The sequence below is a fragment of the Rhinatrema bivittatum genome, chromosome 7 (assembly GCF_901001135.1).
Source record: "Rhinatrema bivittatum chromosome 7, aRhiBiv1.1, whole genome shotgun sequence".
NCBI lineage: Eukaryota > Metazoa > Chordata > Amphibia > Gymnophiona > Rhinatrematidae > Rhinatrema > Rhinatrema bivittatum.
This window is the reverse complement of record NC_042621.1, coordinates 303,418,808-303,438,443: the sequence shown is the minus strand read 5'-3', so window position 1 is coordinate 303,438,443 and position 19,636 is coordinate 303,418,808. Positions and strand designations below refer to the sequence as shown.

Genomic DNA, 19,636 nt, shown 5'->3' with positions numbered 1-19,636 from the left:
CCAGTGGCCTGGAGAGGACTATGATCATCTCCTTCCTTCCCGCTGGTTAGGCCTCCTTTCATGCTCTCCAGCCTCCCGCGGGCTCTGGTCACCGCCGTGTCATACTTCTTCACTAGATTCAGATCATCAAGTCCGTGCTCTTCAGACTCCCATCCCCCGGGGCAGAGCGTTCCCTTGGATTTCGGCACACTCTGCATTGTCCGGCGCTGAATGTTAATTACCAAGCTTCCTTAGATCCCTTCTTGCTCGCTCTACTCCCTCGGGGGTGTCCATTCTGTTGCAGATCTTAGTGTCAGCAGCTAAAATTCAGTCTCTTTCTTACAATCCCTCTGCAATATCACTCACAGAGATACTGGACAGGACCAGTCCCAGGACCGATCCCTGAGGCACTCCACAATTCACCTTTCTCTCCCCTGAGTGAATTCCATTTATCACTTACCAGTCAACCAATTTCCAATCAGGCTGCTCACTTTATTAATGAGCCTCCCATGTAGACTGCGTCAAAAGCCTTGCTAAAATCCATGTAATCTGCATCCAGTGCACATCCTTAATCTAATTCTCTAGTTATCCAATCAAAAAGAAGAAAAGAAATCAATCAAATTTCTTTGACATGATGTGCTGCTGATCCTGCAATTTACTGGACTGTAGAGAGTTCACTCTCCTTTTCTTCGGCAGAGACTCCGTTCATTTTCCAACCACTGAGGAAACCTCCTCTCTGGTACCATTTTGTTCTCCAATCCTGAGGCTCCACTCCCATTTCCAAGGATCTACTGAACAGGTCCTTCCACAGACCTGCCAGAATCTCTCTGAGCTCCCTCGGCATCCCAGGAAGCACCACATCTGGCTCTGTGGCCTTGTCCAACCCCATGCAAACACTGCCTTTCGTAACTGGTGTGGTGGCATCTCCTACGTATCTTTACCAACCAGACGTGGTCCTTCGCCAAGCACCTCTTCCGTGAATACAGCACAGATTATCTGCCTTTTCCAAAGCTCCTGGTCCCCTTTCAGTCTTTCTCTGTCAAGCCTGAGTAATGTTTTATCATCTTGCTTTACTTCATTACTTCAATCTTGATGCTTTTGCCATTCTGATTTCTTTCCTAGTCTATTTCAGCTGTAGCAGGCCATTCTTTCTGACGTTCCTCTTTTTAAAATCCCGTGGACCTTTTTGCCACATTTTGAAATGTAGAGCCCTACTGGGTCTCTGCTAAGAGGAGTATACCACATTTACAGGGGGAATCGCAGTAGATTTGGCTGGGTGTAGCTCCCCCATGTGGGAGGCTTAAATGGTAGAGTCCTGATTATATAAAAGCTAGTGACACCATTTTGAAGGGTGGATGTCTCTGTTCTATTTTGTTTTGTTTGTTTTCTTATGGGAAAGGACCTTAGGCCTCATAGAAGGAGACCTGGAATTGGGATTGGAAGAAAAGTCTGTTTTGCTCTTTATGGGGTAAAGGAAGTTTTATCCATCATTCCTTCCTCATTTTTTGGGTTGTATTTTTAAATTGGTTTTATTTATACAATATGGCTGAGTTCCCTAGGATCCAGGAAGGAGTTTGGAAGTCTCTAAGCCAGAGAAACTCATTAGCATGTGAATAAGTTGGGACACCCTTTCAGTTGAGTCATTACTACTTATTTTAAAAAGATGTTGCTTAGGCCCAAATATTGATTGACTCATTAGGCTTTCATTAGTCAAGTGAAAAAAAAATACTCTGATCCTTCTAACCTCTCAGGTTCTAATGGTTGTTCTGTCCACTTTCAACAATCAAGGTCTCCTTTAAGCAGCAGCTGTTTGAGCATTTGAAAATGAAGATAATTCACTCTTACTAAACAGAGGAAGACTATAAAAGAAGTCTCTAAATCTTCCCGCTAGCAATTTCAACTGGCAGAAAAATTATTAAGAAATGGAAGATACATGAAATGGGTGAAGTCAACACAAGAACTGGAAGACCAAAAAAAATCTGATAGAACTTCCTGAAAACTGGCTAAATATACAACACAGAACCCTCAGATCTCTGCAAATGACTTGATGAAAGGTTTAGTTGACACTGGATGTTGACAGTTCAGAGTTGCTTACACAAAAATGAGATGCATGTGAGCGTTAGCTTGGAAAAGAGAAGGTTGAGGGGGGATATGATAGGGATGTTTAAAATCATGAGAGGTCTAGAACGGGTAAATGTGAATCAGTTATTTACTCTTTCGGATAATAGAAAGTCTAGGGGGCAACCCATGAAGTTAGCATGTAGCACATTTAAAACTAATCGGACAAAATTATTTTTCACCCAATGCACAATTAAATTCTGGAATTTTTTTGCTAGGGGATGTGGTTAGTGCAGTTAGTATAGCTAGGTTTAAAAAAGGTTTGGATAAGTTCTTTGAGGAGATGTTCATTACCTGCTATTAATCAAGCTGACATAAAATAGCCACTGCTATTACTAGCATCAGTTGCATGGGATCTACTTAGTGTTTGCATACTTGCCAGGTACTTGTAGCCTGGATTGGCCACTGTTGGAAACAGGATGCTGGGCTTTATGGAACCTTGGTCTGACCCAGTATGGCAATTTATTACGTTCTTAAGCCTTTTTATGACCTCATCACAAAAGTTATCATCTAAAGTATATGAAACAAAAACCTTGATAAGTCTGAACATTTTTTGGAATAAAGTGCTTTGGACTGATGAAATAAAAATTGATCTGTTTGACCACAACTACATAAGATACTATAACTGCTATTTCTTAACAATGTTTCTGATAGCTGAAATTGCTAGCTGGAAGTGTTTAGAGATGTTTTTATAGCCTTCCCCTGCTTTGTAAGAGTGAATTCTGTATCTTCATTTTCAAATGCTTTAACAGTTGCTGCTTAGAGGAGCCCATGGTTGTTGAAAGTAGACAGAACAACAATCACAACCTGAGAGGTTAGAAGGGTCAGTATATTTGTTCAACCATGAAATTGTCTTCACCTGACTAATTGAAAGCCTAATGAGTCAATCAACTTTTAGGGCCTTAGTAATACCTTTTAGAAATAAGTAGTAATTACTCAGTTGGAAGATTTCCCAAACTCTTGCACATGCCATATTTGCTGCTTTATTATTTTCAATATGTTAAAATCAGCAAATAGTGTACTACTATAGTTTTGTTTAGTGTTTAACTTTGTACCATGCAGAAGTTGTTCAGCTTCTGTTCACTTTGGTATTCATTGAAACATACAGTTAAACTAGTGTTTCCTGAGCTTTTGTATACAACTGTATCTACTACATTTATGAACTACAGTTGGTGTATCAATCCACCCAGCTAATGTGTATATATATATATATATATATATATATGTACCACAGCTGGCATCTCTATCTACAGTATACATCTACTGTATGTATGTGCCATAGATGGAGTTTCTATCCACCTATTTACCTATCAATTAACATACAGTACTATTTATAGTATCCGTAATATCAATCCATCTTATCTGCAGTATTTACCTGCAATATCTAACTGTTGTTTCCAAAGAAAAGAACAGACTTGGGAAACTCAAAAGACAAAATGTGTAGGATGAAAGAGGTCCGAAAACTCACAGAGGGAGACAGCACAGACACAAGGAGCCTTAGAAAGGGAGAGAAAATCTACAAGTCACACACACAGAGTCGGGGCAGGGCTGAGACTGGAACCGAGGCCCAGGGAAATCCAGCAACTGGCTACGAGGGAATTAGAAACAGGGCACAGAGAGACAGTGGTTTACAGAAAGTCAGAGAGTCCGTATCAGCAGAATTGAAATCCCGTGGTTTCAGTCCCAACCCTCCCCTTCACTGGTCACTCATCTTCAGCCCATCCCCCTTAGCCCCTCTCTCTCCCTCTCCTGTGGGTCACTGTACTGATGCAGTGACCCATTGTGGGTTGCTGCTGACCTTTCCTTCTCTGCTACTCAAGATCTGACTTCTTTCCCCAACTTCCTCATGTCTATTAAACCTCATCACCCCATCTGTAATTTCCTCTTAAGCCGTGAGATGTGGACGCGGAATTCCATTACATTATCGACGGTCAAGATGTGATACAATCTAATAATGAGTCTCCTGGCCCCGCGTCTGCATGTCAGGCTATAAACTCAATAAGCGGGGGAAATATATTCAGTGCTGTAAAAGTGAAAGCCCAGACCGGGAGATTAACAAGACAGAGCTATAATTACAAGTTCAAGGAGAGCACCGCATCTTATCATCTAGCAGGCGCGATCCTCTCATTTCTAATTAGCTGCATTATAGTGACTCTCGGCCTCGCGCGTCCTCTTCCACATTAAAGAGACGCGTCTGCAGACCCCCTGTGCACTGCACGAGCGCCCGATCAGGGGCACGTCCAACTGTTCTTCAAAACTGACTATGAGAAGCTAATCTCATTGAACTGCTTTTCATGCAGCAAAAGAGTTCGAAGTTTCCAAGTCTAATGTTCATTAGACGCAATTCTTTACACCTTTAAATGGATTAACTTGGCATTTTCACAGCCTAATTATCAGACATTTATTTCAAAAAGCCACACGTCTTATGCCATGAATTTTAAGCACATTCTCTCTCAACGAAACAAGTTAACCTTTTACAAAGTCCCGGCTGTGCCAAGACGAGCGCATTGTAAACGTAAGAATCAATGCAGAAATGCAGACGCATTCCAGAATTGTGGCCTCGGGACTTAGAAACCACTCCTGTGCTGCTCGGAGACCCAAAAGCAGACGTTGTGAAAGGAAGATCAAAGTAAAACATTAGGTGTCTGCTGATTTTATCGTGGAAGGTGAAAAACATTTGTGAATGATGACGGCCAAAAAAAAAAGCCTTGATGGAGTTGACCAGGAGTATCTTTGGGAAATCCTACATGCATTCATCCTGGGAAAACCCAAGCCTTATAGCAAAACCCAACCACGCCTACGCAAGGGATATTGATCCAAAGTTATCCAACTGGGCAGCGTCAATAAGCAAGAACATCACTTGTTCCTCCCACTCACTTCGGTGCTTTGACCTCACTGCCAACAAATCTGAGTACTCTCCCAGTCTGGTTCAGATTTAACAATATGCACATTTGTCTGTGAAAAAAGAGCCGTTCACCTTCAACATTCTTGATAGGTGCAAATGGACTGGTGCGAGAGAAAATCAACGTCCCTTAGAGCATTGTAAAGACCCTGTGAGTCTTTCGTAGACGCCAAAGCATCGTTCTTTTGCTGTATCCTCCCTCCAGCTGTCCATCACATGAATCTGTTTCATCATGCATGACTGCTTTCTATTTTCTCTCTCAGACTGAAATGGATTATTTGAAAGATGCTCAGCTCAGAGTTTCTGGTTTTGCTGGAGAATCTTTCCATGACTTATTGGCCCTTCCCAGAGGCACCTTCAGACCATAAGGTTTGAGTAACTGCAGCTCCTCACTAATCCTGAATATCCATCGATTCCAGCTTCCCGATATCAAGTCTTGCGTCTGGATGAGGAGAACTGGAAGGGATCTGGGGGGCACTCAGGCCCACGCAACGCTCACTTATTAAGAAGATCCTACAAATCATTTTGCCTTACAAGGACGTAGCCTCAAGATGCTTCCATGTAAACAAAAACTCTCTCTGCCTGATAGAAATAAGTATTGGTAAAAGGTTGAGCAAACATTCTCCATCTGCATTTCCAAATTTGCCTAAGGTTGCCCATAAGTTGTAAATCACAACCTGCTCTTGCATTAAAGTTGCCAGAGAATGGACCGGTACCGAGAGCACGCTCAAAGCAAGAGTAGAACTCTTATTTACTCTCATCTGATTGCAACATTGCTGGAGAGTAATAAGCCATTGCTTGGTAAGAGGTATTCTGACAGATGAGATTCAGTCCAATCGAATTTTTAGTAGCGCAGTTAGCCTGTTGGTAAGAGCGTTCCTGATAGAAAATGCTACTCCTTCTTTCTCCAGTACACAGCTGTACCACAAAGAATTACTGCAAATGCCAATCCCATCGTAAGAAATTGTGTATTCTTCAATCTAGATGTATCTATCTACCTATCTATGTGACGCTACCTATCCATGGTTGCGCTACCAGTAAGCCCTGGGTGAGTCCTGTTTTCAGGCTGGAGCAGTGCAGCTCAGTAAGGGGGAGGGTCCCATTCAGATGCAGCCCCTCCCTTTGAGGGGTCTGGAATGGCCGTCCCCCTGAGGGTCTTTAAGCAGCTCCATAGAGGGAGTCTGGGGGCAGGTCCCTTATGGGCTTGGTGAAGTTAGGAGGTAGTTGAGGAGCTTCATCTGATTTGTACTTTTTCAAGCCCAGGCAGGGGAGATGGGCTAACCCGGCCTGCGGAACCTGACCAGGGTCAGGAGGGGTTTCCTCACCCAGTCTACTCACTAGCTGGTTGGGTTAATCCCTCTGGGTATATTTTGGACTTTTTTTTTACAGTTTTCTTGGTAGAAGGCCTGGTGAAACCCTGTGCATCACCTGGACTCAGAGATCTGGGAACCCTGTTTTGGGGGCTGCATGGGTTAGGGAAGACCTCAGCGAGGATGGAGGACAGAGTGACCCTATGCCAGGAGCCTCTGGCGGTAATTTGTTTTACCAGGGAAGAGACTGGAGGCTCAGGAGGAAGTGATTGAGTGCCCCTTCCTACCCGACTGGAACATCAGGAGCTGCGGTTCCAGGAAAAAAAAACAAGGACAGAGATCTAACTTTGAGAATTTTCCCTGAGGACACACTGACGCAGTCTGCGCCCCTCGGGAGAGAGAGAGAGAGAAACGTGTACATTCTCTGTGCCGAGACCGTATGAGCCAACTTTTATCCAGGGTCGGAGGGTGCCTCTCCCACCCAGGGCCTTCACTCCTTTCCTCCCCGGAAAGTGGGGATACTCCGGGTCCCGGGGAGGGACACTTCTGCACAGATTGAGAGAAAGAACTGAACACTGAATGGCTTAAGTATGAGGCTGAGGAGTGACTCATTTGCGTATCTGCCGTGGAGTGTGGAGTGCTTTGCTCTGGCACAGATTGCCCACAGTGAAACTCTACTGTTGTGTACCCCTCACCCAGGGACACACAGAGCTGCACAACACCCTTGGCACTCGGGACCCTTCCCAATGCAGAACTGAAACCTTGTCCAGCTTAGCCAGGGTTCCTGCCCTGAAGAAACAATCACATTCTTTTATGGTCCCAGCGGGGCACAGCCCGTTCCTGGAGGTGCAATTACTTTTATAGCAGAGAAAGAAGGAATGACGACAGAAACGCGCGGGCACAATCAGAAAACGTTGAGGACTACGACATGGCATAACGGAGATGGTGGGAACGGGCCCGTTAGTGCTCATCGCTATTTTCCGGTTATCAAATGCCCAGTTCTGGAATTGTCAACAGCATAGGGGCCCGTCCTGCGCTGCGATTTAAAGGTAAATATTTATCCACTTCAGGATTCATTCATCATGAGAGCGGTAACCTCCGGCAGGCCAGGTGTCATGGAGCTTGAATGTATCCTTCCATTTACGGTTGACCTGCTCAGACCAAGCTGCTGTTGCCACGACTTTCGGTATTGTGGTGGTTTTCCACAATTGAAGAACGATACACATTGTGTTTTGTAAAGCGATAGAGATACGTCTGCTGTTGTGTCTCTCCGTGGTGTGCATGTCAGACAAGTCAGGCGATGTGGCGAGTGGGTTTGCTGGATACAAGACAGCCCCAAGGGGTCCAAGATAAGCTTAAGGCCCAATGGGAAACAAAATGAAAGGAGTGACCCTGGGAAGAGCAGTGGGAAACCACCCCTCCAAGCCCAGGAAGTCCAGTAAGGAAAGCCAGAACCAAAGCGATCCTAAAAGAACATAAGAACAGGCCATACTGGGTCAGACCAAGGGTCCATCAAGCCCAGCATCCTGTTTCCAACAGTGGCCAATCCAGGCCATAAGAACCTGGCAAGTACCCAAAAACTAAGAAGTGATGATTGCAGGTGGCACTGGAGATGACAGAAGAAAGCAGCAGGGTGAATAACGCACAGTTCCTGCAAACCCACTCGCCACATCGCCTGACTTGTCTGACATGCACACCATGGAGAGACACAACAGCAGACGTATCTCTATCGCTTTACAAAACAGAAAGTGTATCGCTCCTCGATTGTGGAAAACCACCACAATACCGAAAGCCATGGCAACAGCAGCTTGGTCTGAGCAGGTAAACCGTAAATTCAAGCTCCATGAGAGCATGGGGACCTCTTTCTGCAAAGGGTCCATCCTGTGAGCGGGCGGCGAGACTGGGCTACGTGAGCTACGTTCTCCTCCTGCTTCTCTCCCAGGTATTCTGTTTCTCATTCTCTCTCTCTCTTTCCTTCCTCCTCTTCATACCCTGCCAGTACACGAGCTCCGAGCCCCATTGCTCCCGGGCGTAATGGCTGACACGTGCATTGTACATTGGTTTCTTTTTCTTTGTATGTATTAACGTGAAATGAATAAGGACGGGGTCGTAGGTGAGCTGTGAAGAGCGCACACAGCTCCCCTTCATCAGAAGAGATCACGTTACCACACCATCTCTGGACTGTTCTTACACTCCCAGGCCACAAAGAATCCCCTCTTCTCAGGCCAAACAATTACTAGCAGGTCAATACTCAAAAGCTCACAAGTTATCCATCTAAATGGCAAACTGGGCACATTCAGCCACTTATCCAGCTAAATTATAGTCGGATAAGTCATTATCCGGCTATAATTTAGCTGAATAAAAAAGAGGCGTTCCTGGAAAGGGTTTAATTATCTTGCTAACTTGGCCAGATATCTCTGAAATTTGGCAGGTCTACAGTTACCCGGCCTTGTGTGGTTGGATAACGTGCAACTTAACCGGATATCTCCAAAAGCTATACAGCTAAAATAAATACATTCAAAAGAATGCATTCAAATTCACTGTCAAAAACCCGCAGCCCGATCCCTTCCCTCCCCCCTCTTGGGCCTGGCGTGGTTTACGCTGCATTCATCCCTTGATGCAACTTTTAACAGAAGGTGATGGTTTGGGAAGGTCACCGTGCCGGTGATTAGATGCAACAGCTGCACCGTGCTGAGGAGCTCCCAGGGGTGACCCCCACCACGCCCAGGGACTTTTAGTTATTCTTATCATCGTTATCATTACATATTAGATGATATATCACTATTCAATCAACATCATTAAAGCGGCTTACAGCAAAGTCATCCATTTATAGAACAATTTAAGATATCTGAGAGAAAACGGCATAAATGCAACAACAAAAATTCAATAATTCTAATTATAGTAAACAAAGTAAAGAAATAAAAATATACAGTCAATAAAAATAACAAAATATAAAAGGTTAAAAACCAATCTAAATTCTCTAGGAAATTAGACTAACGATACAAAATAGACTAACGATACAAAATAGACTAACGATACAAAATTCTCTAGTAAACTAGACTAACGATGGGATTACAAATCCTCTCTAAATGCTTTGGCAAACAGAAAGGCTTTCAAATGTTTACGAATTTGAAATAAGTGGTTCTGCTTTTCCAATTACGTTACCCAGAAACGCAGTAAATGATGGTAGATAAAGGGCAATGATCCATCCAATCTGCCCAGCAAGGTGTTCAGGACTGAAACTGTCGCTCCGTGCAGGTTACCTCCACGCAGAAAGGTTACCAAGTTACCCCAGTGCTTCCCTTCTAGCCTCTCACCTCTAGGGATCCTCTGTTTATCCCACATCCTGTTGAATCCCGTCACCACCTCCTCCAGGAGGGCCCTCCAGTCATCCTCCACCCCTTCTTACATTGGCCAGCCAAGGGATAGACCTGCGACCAGCCGCCCTCACCAGGACGCCTCCCACTCCTGCCGTGGCTCCTCCACCGGAGTCTTCCCTTAAGCGTGAGCGCATGGCAACGCACCCAATAAGGAGGTCCTGCGGCGGGAATCCTCAGTGCCAGCGCTCCCTGGTGACGTCTCAAGGCTGGGTATTTAAACCCAGCCACATACTTCAGCTATTTGCCTCAGCAATGGGTCTTCCAACGGCTGCAGTACATGTTGGTCCAGCGTTCCTGTTACGTGCGTTCCAGCCTTGCCCTTCTCTGCCTGATACTGCCTTATCACTCCTTGATTCCACGCTCATTTTGATCTTCTGGTATTGACGTTAGCCTCGGACATTGACTATCCTCTTGCTTGCCGTCTGTACCTGACCTTTCCTTTGCACTCTAACCTTGCCATGTCTGCTGCCTGCCCTGACCTCTGGCCTGTCTCTGGTAATTCCTTGACTGCCACCTGCCCTGACCCCGGCTTGTACCTGGACTCTCACTTGCCTGACCACCATCGAGATCCATCTAAGTCCTACCAGCCAGCAGAACCTAAGGGCTCAACCTGTGGGGAAGGTGGCTGGTACGGACGAAGCTCGTCTGTCCCACTTCAGGGCGCATTCGCCAGCTGTCAGCATGGAGTTAGTAGGTTCATCTACTAGGCTACGCCAAATACACTACAGCACTAAGGGCTCATGCTCACAAGGCTCATCACAATTTGCCGAGGCCATGAGCTCAGCAGACTCATCCCGGCCTCCGCCATCTCTGGGTTAGAGCTTCAGTTGAAGCAGCAGCAGGATCAGCTGAATACAATGGTGAGCCCTCTTCAGGGTTTGGGTATTTGTCCAGAAGCTCTGCTTCCCACAGTATCCATTCCGGCTACTCCCACGTTCCATCTGCCTCCCTGTCTGAGCTATGATGGTGACCCCAAGAAGCAGAGCAGCTTCCTGAACCAGTGCGGGTGCAGTTTGAGTAACAAGCGCCTCTCTTCCCATCAGACTGAGTCAAGATCACATCTATCCTGTCTCTGTTGGAGGGCCCCACTCTAGCCTGGGCTTCCCTCCTCTGAGACGGACGACCCGCTTCTAGGAAATCTGGGCAGCTTCTTGAGGGAGTTCCTTATGCTCTTTGATGAGCCCGGCCCTACATCTTCCATGGCAACAGAATTGCTCCAGATATGGCGAGGCTCCCAGTCAGTAGAAAACTACGCAGTCCACTTGCGCACGCTGGCATCGGAGCTCCAATAAAGCTCTGGAATTTGTTGCCAGAGGATGTGGTTAGTGCAGTTAGTGTAGCTGGGTTTAAAAAAGGATTGGATAAGTTCTTGGAGGAAAAGTCCATTAACTGCTATTAATCAAGTTTACTTAGGGAATAGCCACTGCCATTAATTGCATCAGTAGCAGGGGATCTTCTTGGTGTTTGGGTAATTGCCAGGTTCTTATGGCCTGGATTGGCCTCTGTTGGAAACAGGATGCTGGGCTTGATGGACCCTTGGTCTGACCCAGTATGGCATTTTCTTATGTTCTTAATGGGATGAGCACAGTTTGACTGCCATTTTCAGGGAAAGGCTGTCCAAACGCACCAAGGACGAGTTGGCCGGCCAAGATTTGCCTGCCACATTGGAAGGGCTGATCAGCCTCGCAATCCACTTGGATCTATGTTTCCAGGAGAGGGGCTTGACTTGACGCCCCATTTGCCTGGCTCCCAGCTTTCAGCGCCCGGTGGCTGCCGTGCCGCCTCCGGATCCTGGAAACTCGCAGGAGGAGTCCATGCAAGTGGACCACCTTAAGTTATCTTCAGAGGAAAAGCAGAGACAGAGACGCCTCAACCTGTGCTTGTATTGTGCCGCCCAAGGGCACTTCGCTACTCTGTGTCCCATCAAGCCAGGAAACTCCAGGCCCCAGGGTTGGTTGGTGAGGACATCCTAGGTCGACCACGTTCCTCTCCTCAAATCCTGGTACCAATTTGCCTTTCCATAGGGAAAATCCTGACTGATACATAGAGCCTTTCTGGACCCGGGTGCCAGTCCCTGGCACGCCATCATCCCGCTGGATACTGCACTCAATATATTTTCCGTTGATGGGGATCCCTTGCCAGGACGCACGACAGTGGACACGGCATCACTTTCGATGCAGGCGGACCTGTTCCACAGCGAGCAGATTTGCCTATATGCTCTGCCCAAAGCTGTCAAAGCAGTTATTCTAAGTCTACCTTGGCTCGTGCAGCATCGTTTGAGGAAGCTTACAAATTGCCCGTGCCTTCCCCAAGGCCCAGCCTATCTTGTCTCTTGCCTGAGTTGTAACTTCGGGATTGCCCGGTTTGCCACCACGATACGCTACCCATGCAGATGTCTTCAGTAAACCTGTGGAAACGCTTCCCCTGCGTTGCTCCAATGACGGCCTCGTTGATCTGCTTCCCAGGGGAAATACCCCCAGGGATAGCGTTTACCCTCTTTCCACTCCAGAAACCGAGGCAGTGTCAAAGAGCATCAAAGAGAATCTAGAGAGAGGGTTCGTTCGTCCGTCTCCTTCTCCTGCCGGGGCCAGGTTCTTCTTTGGCGGGGGGAAGAAAGGACAGTTTGCTCCACCCCTGCATTGATTATAGAGGGCTCAAGAAGGACCGGTACTTTCCACCTCTTATCACAGAAATCTTTGACCACCTTAGAGAAGCCTTAGGCTCCTCAGGTCACGAAGCTTGACCTCCATGGGACGCATAAGAGAAGGCGATGAATGGAAGGCAGCTTTTAATGCCGAGGAAGGGCACTACCAGTACCTAGGTATGGCCTTCGGATTGGGCAACGCCCCTGCTAACTCTCAGTTCTCACCTCCGGGGTAGCACTTAAGACGCTTACTGGGGACAGGGAAATGTAACCACTTCCTCCCCTCGCTGATTGCTCTGCATTGGCTTCCTGTACAATCCAGCATTCATTACAAAGTATTAACTCTAATTTTCAATAGCATCAACAATATTAACCCCTGCTTATTAGGAGCGACAATTCAACACTCACCCCACAGAGAGCCCTCAGATCACAAAACAAAGGACTTCTAATGGTGCCTTCTACTCAGAGCACACACCTAACGCACATAAGAGAGCGAACGTTTCCCACAGCCGGCCCCAAGCTGCGGAGCTCTCTCCCAGAGTCGTTACGCCAGATAACAGAAGGAAAACGTTTCAAGCGGGAACTGAGAACGTGGCTCTTCAGAAATGCTTACGATTTAACGTGAAATACCAACAGGCTGATAACTTCTATGTCAGAACCAGAGATGATGTTAGTGGAGCGAGCAATAAGCAATGAATGATGTGAAGTGCATTGTTAGGAGAATTAGATTTTGTATTTGCAAGTAAGAGTATGAACCAGATTATCTGTTAGCTGTGGTGTTGACCTAGAATATGAATGTTGACACAGTATGTGATCGTTGACCCAGAATACGAATGCTGATTTTGTAGACCCTTGTGATCTTCTTTTGGAACGATGGTATATATGAAACGCCTAAATAATTGCTTTTCGCTGGATCGTTTCTACCCTCTCCCTATCCTTTTTGAGTTGTGGCCTCCAGGAGTGATCAGAGTACTCCAGGTGAGGCCTCACCGGTGACCTGTGCAGGGCCATTATCACCTCCTTCCCACTAGTTAGGCCCCTCTCTCCGCAGCCCTGCACCCACCTTGTCACTGCTGCTTCACTCCCTTCAGACCATCAGGTCTCTCTCTCAGTCCCTGCTCATCAGTCCCTCACCCCCATCCCCTACAGATCATCCCATCTGACCCATTTGCTTTATCTACTTTAAGTTTAATTAGCTCCTCGCACATCCACTGTTCTGAAAATCGACTGAGGTTTACCTCACTTCCAATCTCATTATGTGGCCCTGCTCCAGGCCCTTCCACAGTGAACCCTAAACAGAAAGATTTTTCTTGTATTTATTTAGATTCATTTATAAACTGTCCATTTTCAGAGCTTGTTCTTCTGGGTAGTTTAGTGCACATTGATAATAAATATCATAAACATGATATAAAAGTATAAAAATGTCTACAATTCACACACACACACACACACAGACTCACACACACACACAGACTCACACACAGACTCACACACACACACACATACACACACACACTAAAACAGCTATAAAATTCATACAGATGTGAAAGCCTCGTGAAATAAATGGCATTTTAATAACCGTGCAAAGAATTTATCATCTTGCATCTGACCTTTTAATTTTATTGTGATTTGTTAAGCGATTTTGCTTTTTCCTCATCAGGCTCCCCATATTCCTCCCCTTCACCTCTGAGTCTCACGGCGCCACTTTTGCACTTCCTTCTAGCGCTAACAGATCTCGTGCCCCTGTTTCACCATATTTGCTATTTTTTCTTTTTTGACACCGAGTCTTAGCTGCCAAAGCTTCGACCGCTCCTCCAGCTTCCTCGCGTCTCTGCGTCTGCCCCCTGCCGCAGATCTCAGTGCCGTCTGTGAAAGGACCAAGCTTTCCTTCTGAGCCCTCTGTAATAAGGACAGGGCAGGAGGCGAGGACGTAAGCCTGTGCCGTGCTGGGGCCAGAGCACTGAGCATCCGAGCGTCCCTGAAGCAGCGCCGAGAGATTCCCAAACACTAAATCCGATTCCTCCCAGCTCCCCCCCCAGGAATTAGCGATGGCCCTCCCCGGCTCCACCTGAAGAATAATCATTTTATGCACTCACACTCCAGGGATTTGTCCCCATTCCACAGCCTACTGGGAGAAAAAAATACAGTCTGCTCCCAGGTAGTTTCAGGGAGCGTCCCCCAGTCCTAGGACTAATTAGAAAGGGTAAATATATCCACCCCACTCATGATTTCTAAGACCTCTATCACTTCCCCCCTCAGCCATCTCTTCTCCAGGCTGAACAGCCCTAACCTCTTTAGTCTTTCCTCATAGGGGAGCTGTTCCATTCCCCTTATCATTTTGGTCGCCCTTCTCTAAGCCTTTTCTTGTTCTGCTTTATCTTTTTTGAGAGGGGGTCCTGGGCAAGTGTCCTGCCTTACGTACAAGTCCTTTGGGGCTGGAGCCTACCTGCTGTACCAGACGGTAATTCACCTTGAGCTCAGATCTGGAAAGGCGAGCCATTAAATCTACAATCCAGAGCTGTGTGTGTGTGTGTGTGTGTGTGTGTGTGTTTGTGTGTATGCTCTGCACCTCTAGCAGGGTAATAATAATACCATGACAGAAAGAGCCGAATTGTGCAGTTAGAAAGCGACTGCAGGGTCAGTGCATTCTCAGTAACATCCAGTCCCCGGGAGGGAAGTAAAGCATCGTACGGTCCTCATCGCACATCACCCAGCTCCACCTGTAAAGACCACGTCGGCATGAAAGGAGGCCTCAGAGTCATTCCTGCACATGCAGCTCACGAGAGCAGCTGCACTTCCGGCCAGACAGGGCCCCTGTACAGGCGATTCCCTGTCACCTACTGCCAGTGACCCCGGCGGGCAGGGTCACGAAAGCTCCAGCCTGCCTCTTCTAGGCCAGCCATCTGTAACCCTAAGAGTGCCCGGGGCAGCTCCTCTGCAGTCTGAAAGCCCAGCTGCTCCCTGTAATTATCTGCTGCCTGCTAAACCCAATCACTGCAATATCCGTTCGCTCCTTCTCGCAACGTGACAGTGATTTACTCACCGGGGTGAGCTGCCAGCTGCTCTCCGCCCGCCAGGGGGGGCTCCCACCTGCTCCTGGGGCCAGTCGTGGAGGCGTGCCGCGGTCCCCTGTGTCGGCGGGCTCCGGAGGTGCGGTGCCTGTGGCCCTTCTCGGGACGTGGGCGGGAAGGGGCCCATCCCTGCTTCTCATCCTGGAGTGTGAAAGAGAGCACAGCATGTGAACGCACCTCACGGATGCAGGTCACTTACAAGGCTATTCCCAGAGACTGTCCTGCAGGAGGGCGAGAGCCAGTCACAATAAGTGAATTGATATCATGTGTGTAACTCGAGGACGGCACCTGTTCCTGCTGTCACGTATGTGAAAGCTGGAGGGCAGCCTGATAAGGAATTAACATGCTTTCTCTTAAGGCATAGAAAGCAAACCAACAGGGCTGCCACCCAACCCGACCTGGCTGATCCGCTCCTGGTTTTGTCCCATTTTCTTAGGGAACCGAGAACCAGAATTCTATGCGGGCAATGTGGACAAAGGCAGGACTGGATTGGCTGCTTTGGGTTGACTTGGGTGAGGCCCAATCTTGAAGCAGGCGAGCTGACATGGCAGGGGATGGGGGAGGAGATAACCCCACTGCCAAGGTGCAGAATCAGTCTCGCCAACCTCTCCCCTCGCCCGAGGGTGCTGGGCCTAGCTACTCTGTCATGCAGGACGCTCTCCGGGCGGCATTAAGGAGTCACTGTGTTTGATTAATGTTACATAGCGAGTAAATGCTTAAACAGTAATCATCAGGACCAGGCTGTAAGCCAAAATGACCTGCACTTCCTAACTGGCTTTGGGTTTTTACTCCACCCAAGGGGTCGGCTGACCTGGAGGTGACTGCTCTGCAGGAGCCTGGACTGCATTGTCTCAGTGTAGCAAACGGGGCAGCAGTGAGCAAGGTAAATCCAGGATTCCCAGCCTTAGCAGCCCCTGGATTTAAAGGGGGCGGGGGAAGGCTGTGGTGTTTTTTTCTTTCACTTTTATTGTTTGAACAATGAGGCAGGCAGACTGTTTCAGGGCATGGTGCCTTCAAATGTCGAACGCCCTTCTTCAGGCTCCGTAAGTTGGTGTAAGCAGATATAAGCGCTTTTTAAAGACAGGTCTGCTGAAAATGCTGTTTCTTCCCTGCTGTGAGTGAAGGGGCACAGGATTTTCAGATGGGGGTGAGGGGATTCAATATGCACCTAAACACCACAGAGCTACCAAATGAGCCAGTGTCTGCTTCTCCCCCCCCTGAGACACCTCCTGTAAATTATACAGTTTTTGAAAGGAAAGGTGCACGACTACAGCAACCACAATGCACTGGGATGTAAGTTCCATAACCATTCCTGGCCCAGGGCCTGAGCTCTCTGGCATTGTTCTTGGAGGCGGTGGTGGCCCCTATAGACTGAGGTCTGCCCCCATCTCCTCCCTCTCCCACTCCCCTCTGCAGTGGCACCTCTCAGCTAATTGCACCTCTCAGTGGCAGTGGCAGCTCTATCCTGTTTTTTCCTGGACCTCAGCAGTAGCTTGGATCCTGCTGCTCCCAGATGGTTCCCTTCCTCCTATGCTGCAGCTTACACACAGGACTGAACTAGTCACACCGGAGGTGCTGGCGACAGGGAGGTTGCTATAGGATGAAGTGCCAAGGGATTGTCCCTCCTCTCCATCCCCCAGCAGCTGTGCCCAAAATGACTCCTGCAGCTCTCCTCAGTGTGGCTTCTACAACGAAGACAGAGACAAGAGTGCAGGCTGCTCTCTTCCAAGAGGGAGAGGTATTTTGGTGATAGGACTGCACCTCAACACCAGCCACCGCTGGAAGGAAGAAAAAGAAATGGAATCAAATACCGTTTAAAAAGTGGCAATCTGTTGAAGGAGAAAAAAAAGAAAAGGAGAAGCAGCAGAATGGCTGCAGTGTCAAAGTTTGCAGAACGGAGAACCTTATCTGGAGCCCCTAATGAGCATTAAGGTCGTGAGATCAGTTGCATCGTGTGACGGGGCTGCCAGATGACCTCACAACTGGCTCTAGGCTATGTCAGGGCCGCTTTCATTGTGCTTGGTGACGTCACAATACGCTTCAGCGGCATGAATGGCAGGACGGCTGACGTCACAATGGGGGAAACAAAGGATCGAAGCCTCGCGGCGCTAAGGGCGGGGGAGGCCCCCTCTCTGCCCACAGTGCTGGTTTTATGGGCCTAGGTGCCGAAAGCGCGACCCGTGCCGAGGGTCCAATAGCCAGGGCTCCTCCCACCGGAACTCAGCAACTAACGGTGAAAGTCCCGGGCTCGGTCCCCTCTCAGCGAGGAGGGCTCGCGTGGCTCCGCCTCCCGCAGCCCGGAGCGCGCCTCGCCATTGGTCCGGCCCAGCCAATCAGGCGGCGAGGACTCGAGGCGGGCCCGGGCGCCGAGGCTCTGCAGCGCCGCCGGGAGAATTCATCTTCCGCTCTGCAAGACGCGGCTCGCAGCGCGGGCAAGCCCGGGCTCGCCGGCGATTACCTGCCAAGCCTGGGAGAAGATTGCTGCCAACCAGAAGGTAATTTAATTAACTCCTCCTCTCCCGGGACGCCCCGTCCCGGGGTCTCGGAAGCTTGCAGGCGGCTGCTGCCAGCACCTGCACCAAGAGCGCTGCTCTCCTGCCTCACCTGCGCCCCGCGATCCCATCCCCCGGTGCGGCTGAGGGATGCCAGGGAGCCCCCCTGCACCCCGCAGAGCCAGAGATCGAAATCAGAGCCCCCGCAGACCCAGAGATCGAGATCAGAGCCCCCTGCACCCCGCAGAGCCAGAGATCGAAATCAGAGCCCCCGCAGACCCAGAGATCGAGATCAGAGCCCCCTGCACCCCGCAGAGCCAGAGATCGAAATCAGAGCCCCCGCAGACCCAGAGATCGAGATCAGAGCCCCCTGCACTCCGCAAACCCAGAGTTCGAGCCCCCGCAGACCCAGAGATCGAGATCGAGCCCCCCCCTGCACCCCGCAAACTCAGAGATTGAGATCAGAGCCCCCTGCAGCCCGCACACCCAGAGATCGAGAGATCAGAGCCCTCCCTGCACCCCGCAGACCCAGAGATCGAGATCAGAGCCCTCCCTGCACCCCGCAGAGAGAGAGAGATCAGAGCCCTCCCTGGACTTCGCAGACCCAGAAAGAGAGAGAGATCACAGCCCCCCTGCACCCCAGAGATCGAGATCAGAGCCCTCCCTGCACCCCACAGACCCAGAGGTCGAGATCAGAGTCCCCCTGCACCCCGCAGAGAGAGAGAGATCAGAGCCCTCCCTGCACCCCGCAGAGAGAGAGAGAGAGATCAAAGACCCCTGCTCCCCGCAGACCCAGAGATCAGAGCCCTCCCTGCACCCCGCAGACCCAGAGAGAGAGAGAGGTCAGAGATTTTGCCCTCCCCGCAGGCCGAGAGAAGGTCAGAGATCCCCAGCCCTAGCTATCTCCAGGGAGAAGGGATCCTTCTTGTCCTTAAAAACGTTGCCATTCACACGGGACACCTCCAAAATACGGCACAGGATGGAAATGATCCAAGGATAAATAGAAGATGCTTTAATGGTCCAAGGATACTGCGAATGAGTTTGTTCTGCTTTGCTGATCGTCGCTTTGATTGACTGCACCATGAAGTGTCTGCACATGATTTGAAACGCATAAATAAATACCTTAGCCTTGGGCTGTTTTTTTACTATACCCTGTACCTCACTTCTTGTTCCTTCATAGGATTTCTGCACATTTGGGGTTAAGGCCTGCCCTGCAGGGTATTAGTCACCCTAGGCTACCCTTGAGAGAGACTTGGCTACTAATGGGCAGAGTCCGTGGCAGCTCCTGTGCCCTTCAGCCGCTGGGGCTCCACTGCTGGGCCTGGCCTCCTTGCCCGGTTCTGACACTTCCCAAAGGTGCGCTCTTCTAGGCACCCATTTAGTTTGCCTAGCGGAAGTGCCAGACCTGAATTCCCGGGTTTCCGGTGCCCCTCTATCCGGGGCCTGCCTTTGTGTGAGGCCAGCAGGGCGGTCGGCTGGGTCACTACCACCAACGCTACGCAGCTGAGCAGAGTTCCTTTAGCAGCCACGCTTGCCACGCTTCGGGCTCCGCGGACCTAGACCCGGCGCCACTACTGGCACTGTCCCTTCCTGCCAGTGCTGGCCCCGTGAGCAGCTTCAAAAGGTGTGTGGACGGGCACCTCCTGTATTGCCAGGTCAGCGCGCAGAACGCTGCGCCCTCCTGAGTTCTGAGCGGTGTTAACAGAGCTGGCACAAACTGAAACGAATGGTGGCAGCAGC

At 49.1% G+C, this 19,636-nt stretch overlaps 1 protein-coding gene across 3 annotated transcripts in view; it reads right to left on the bottom strand.

Annotated features, from left to right (window-relative positions):
• The window catches only part of LOC115096026, a 124,349-nt gene that overhangs the window by 78,608 nt on the left and 26,105 nt on the right, over positions 1-19,636 (bottom strand). For all 3 annotated transcript variants that reach the window (XM_029610494.1, XM_029610495.1, XM_029610496.1), the window contains exon 4: positions 15,377-15,545. In XM_029610494.1, coding sequence (XP_029466354.1) covers positions 15,377-15,545 — 169 coding nt within the window. The remainder of the gene's footprint in view (positions 1-15,376; positions 15,546-19,636) is intronic.